Below are 2,911 nucleotides of genomic sequence, written 5' to 3' on the forward strand. Positions count from 1 at the left end.
TCCTTCGTGGTTGTCGGCCTTTCACATCACCATTGAAAATTCACTGGTTCTGCCGCTTGGGCCTGGGACAACTCGCAGGAAGGCAGGGCTGATCATCCCTGACATCTCAAATGACCCTGCTACCCTATTTCAACGTGGAGCCCAGTAAATGCAGAGAGCATCTTTTCAGTGTTCACGGTGGATTAAAAGCTTTGAGCCGCAGATGGTATTAGATAAATGATACCTTTCATAGGAAATATAATGATTACCCCAATGTTTACTTTATACAGCTTTAATTATTAACTATATTGCAAGATTTAATAACTTGGAGGTTTAGAGAAACATCAATCTTAATGAGTATAAAACTTTAAAAAGAGACATTGCTAAAAATAAGTATGATATATGTATTTATCTTGCTACAAATAGAGCATTAAGGAGCGTTGATATTCAATCAGAAAAAGTAGACTGGGCTTTATTCCAGGATAGGCCAGAAGAGAGATGATGATGTACGCCAACAGTGAGTTAGAAAACAACTCGAAAAGAACCTTTAACTTCCAAGAACCATTAGGGCTGATAGATTCCAAACAACACAGTGTTAATGTAAATCATTTAGAACTGTTTCATCTCTCTTGAAAGAATTCAAGGTTCAGTTATCCTTTTTAGCAGGCTTGTTTAGTGCTTATTCATGTTTTCAACATTAAAAGAAATCATACATTTCAGTTCAGTTGAAAATACAAGAAATAGAGAAAAATGATTAATTCATTACAAATCTCAGAAGAATGTAATGATTGCTTATGTAATGGGGAGTACTTCAAAAGTAGTTCACTGTATGTAAGACATTGAGACATTTTAATTGTGTTTTTCAATTGTACAAATTACATAGAAACAGAATCACATGCAAATTTACTAAACTTTCAGGTCTTCCATTGTGTTGTTCATGGTTAGTCTGATGACACCAGTGCGGAACCCGCAAAGTGCCGCTGAGAAGAGGTACAATGCCGCCCATACTTTAACAAGGGCAATAATAGAGCAGGTGACAGGGTCGCTAAAAATGAAGTTCTGCTGCTTGGACTATCCAGGTTGAGTGCTTCAGTACTTGCCAGAAAGACTGTCCAGGATCATTGTCATCTGCTGTGGCCTGATTTAGCAGAGGGAGAAACAGAGGGGCCAAGTGCCTCCTCTGACATGGAGGAAGTGGAAGACATGCTGCTGATGAGAGAGTGGATGTTGTACGTAGTGGCAGAAGCCAGGGAATGGCGCGACGCAGCAGATAAGCCTGTGACAATCTTATCGCCATCAGCTTCCAGGCCGAGTGAGGCACTGCTACATCTTGACTACACTGTGGGTTCTAATCCTCTGTTGGCTGTGAGACTGGGGTTCCCTAGTGAGCATGTACTTTTTAATTTCATTCCATTGTTCTTATGTCCTGGTGGTGCATTGAATTTTATGTTTTTACATTAAAACTATTGGAATTGTGAATCTTTGAAGGGGCCAAATGAAATGAAACACATCCCACTGGCACAAAATGTGCTGCTCTGGAAAAACTGCGGGGTCAGTGTCAGCAGGAGCACAGCACTACTTGTATAACACTGCATACTCCCATGACTTCTAGCACCTGGAGGGATAAGTGCTGTGAACCCTTGGTACAAGCAAACCCATGTACACGCTACATTGGAAGGCACATCACTCTTAATTTGGCAAGTATACACTCATGTCTCACTGACACATTCTCTAAATGGAGGCAATGCCTTGCAAAGTTCTTTATCATGCGGACACCAGCAAGGCATGCAATGGCTCTGCGTTGGTTGAGGGTGCAGGAGAGTGCCGTGATGGTTAATCCTCTGAGGGTTCGAGGCATCCTCAGAGCTGGAGGTGGAGCTGGGAGAAGGCTGTCTCCTCCTTTGTTTTTTGACTGGCAACGAGTACCTGCAATGGAGAACAAGAAGAATTAGCTGATGGTTGTGCACAATTCCTTTTCTGAACAATGTTTTAGGCGTTACTCCTGTACATCCATTTGTGAATACCAGGCTGGAAGCATCCTTACTCTCTGGCAGTGACACTCTGGTGTCTCCATCCGCACATGCTCAGTCCTGATCTTCCCTGGGATGCATGATAGCCCCTGACCACCCCCAAGCAAGCGTTTGATAACCACACTGTTCTGCCACTGGTACAGCATTCACAGCATGATGTGACTTCTACACATTCAGACCACTTTATCCATCTGCTGCTGAAGCCTGCAACCCAAACTTATCTGACATTCCTCTTCACTCCCAAACTTACACTGTTGATGCCCCTGTGAGTGTCACTTTGTGGACTTGAGTTGGTTCAAGTCAAGTAGAATGCCTGAGGTGGCGGCTGCGGTTAAGGACGATGTGTCCTGCAAGGTGTCGAAGCAGTTGCTGACTATAGTCACCAAGAAGCTGCCCAAGAAGCAGAGGAAATCCCACAAGCAGAGCTATTCCACTTATGTGTACAGAGTGCTGACCCAGGTCCACCCTTCCACCAGGATCTCGTCCAAGGCCATGAGTGTTATGAATTCCTTTGTTGTTGACATTTTCGAGTGCATCGCCTCCGAGGCTTCACACCTCATCCACTACAACAAGCGCCACACCATCTCGGTCAGGGAGATCCAGAGCGCCGTCCGCCTCATGCTGCCAGGGGAAGTGGCCAAACATGCCGGCTCCGAAGGCACCAAAGCAGTCACCAAATACACCAACTCTGTTTAGATCGATCATTCTAAAGATTATGAGTGTCACTTTGCAGTGACTACGCGGTGCCACTTACCCTGATGGAGCTCAGCAGATTGTTCATCCTCTTCCTGCACTGCACCCAGGTTCTGGAGCAGGCCCCACGGACACTAATCTGCGCTGCAACCTCTGTCCAGGCTGCTGTGGTCAGACAGGAGGGCCCCCTGCTGCCATCCCTACAAAAC

General features: G+C 45.1%; 1 protein-coding gene across 1 annotated transcript; it reads left to right on the plus strand.

Moving 5' to 3' along the window:
- Positions 1-2,318: 2,318 nt before the first annotated feature.
- On the plus strand, positions 2,319-2,705 carry LOC144681111 (histone H2B type 1-L-like). The gene is made up of 2 exons (XM_078542841.1): positions 2,319-2,447; positions 2,541-2,705. The coding sequence occupies exons 1-2, from the start codon at positions 2,319-2,321 to the stop codon at positions 2,703-2,705; spliced, it is 294 nt and encodes a 97-aa protein (XP_078398967.1).
- The last annotated feature ends 206 nt before the right edge of the window (positions 2,706-2,911 follow it).

This window comes from Cetorhinus maximus, chromosome 5, assembly GCF_964194155.1.
Source record: "Cetorhinus maximus chromosome 5, sCetMax3.hap1.1, whole genome shotgun sequence".
NCBI lineage: Eukaryota > Metazoa > Chordata > Chondrichthyes > Lamniformes > Cetorhinidae > Cetorhinus > Cetorhinus maximus.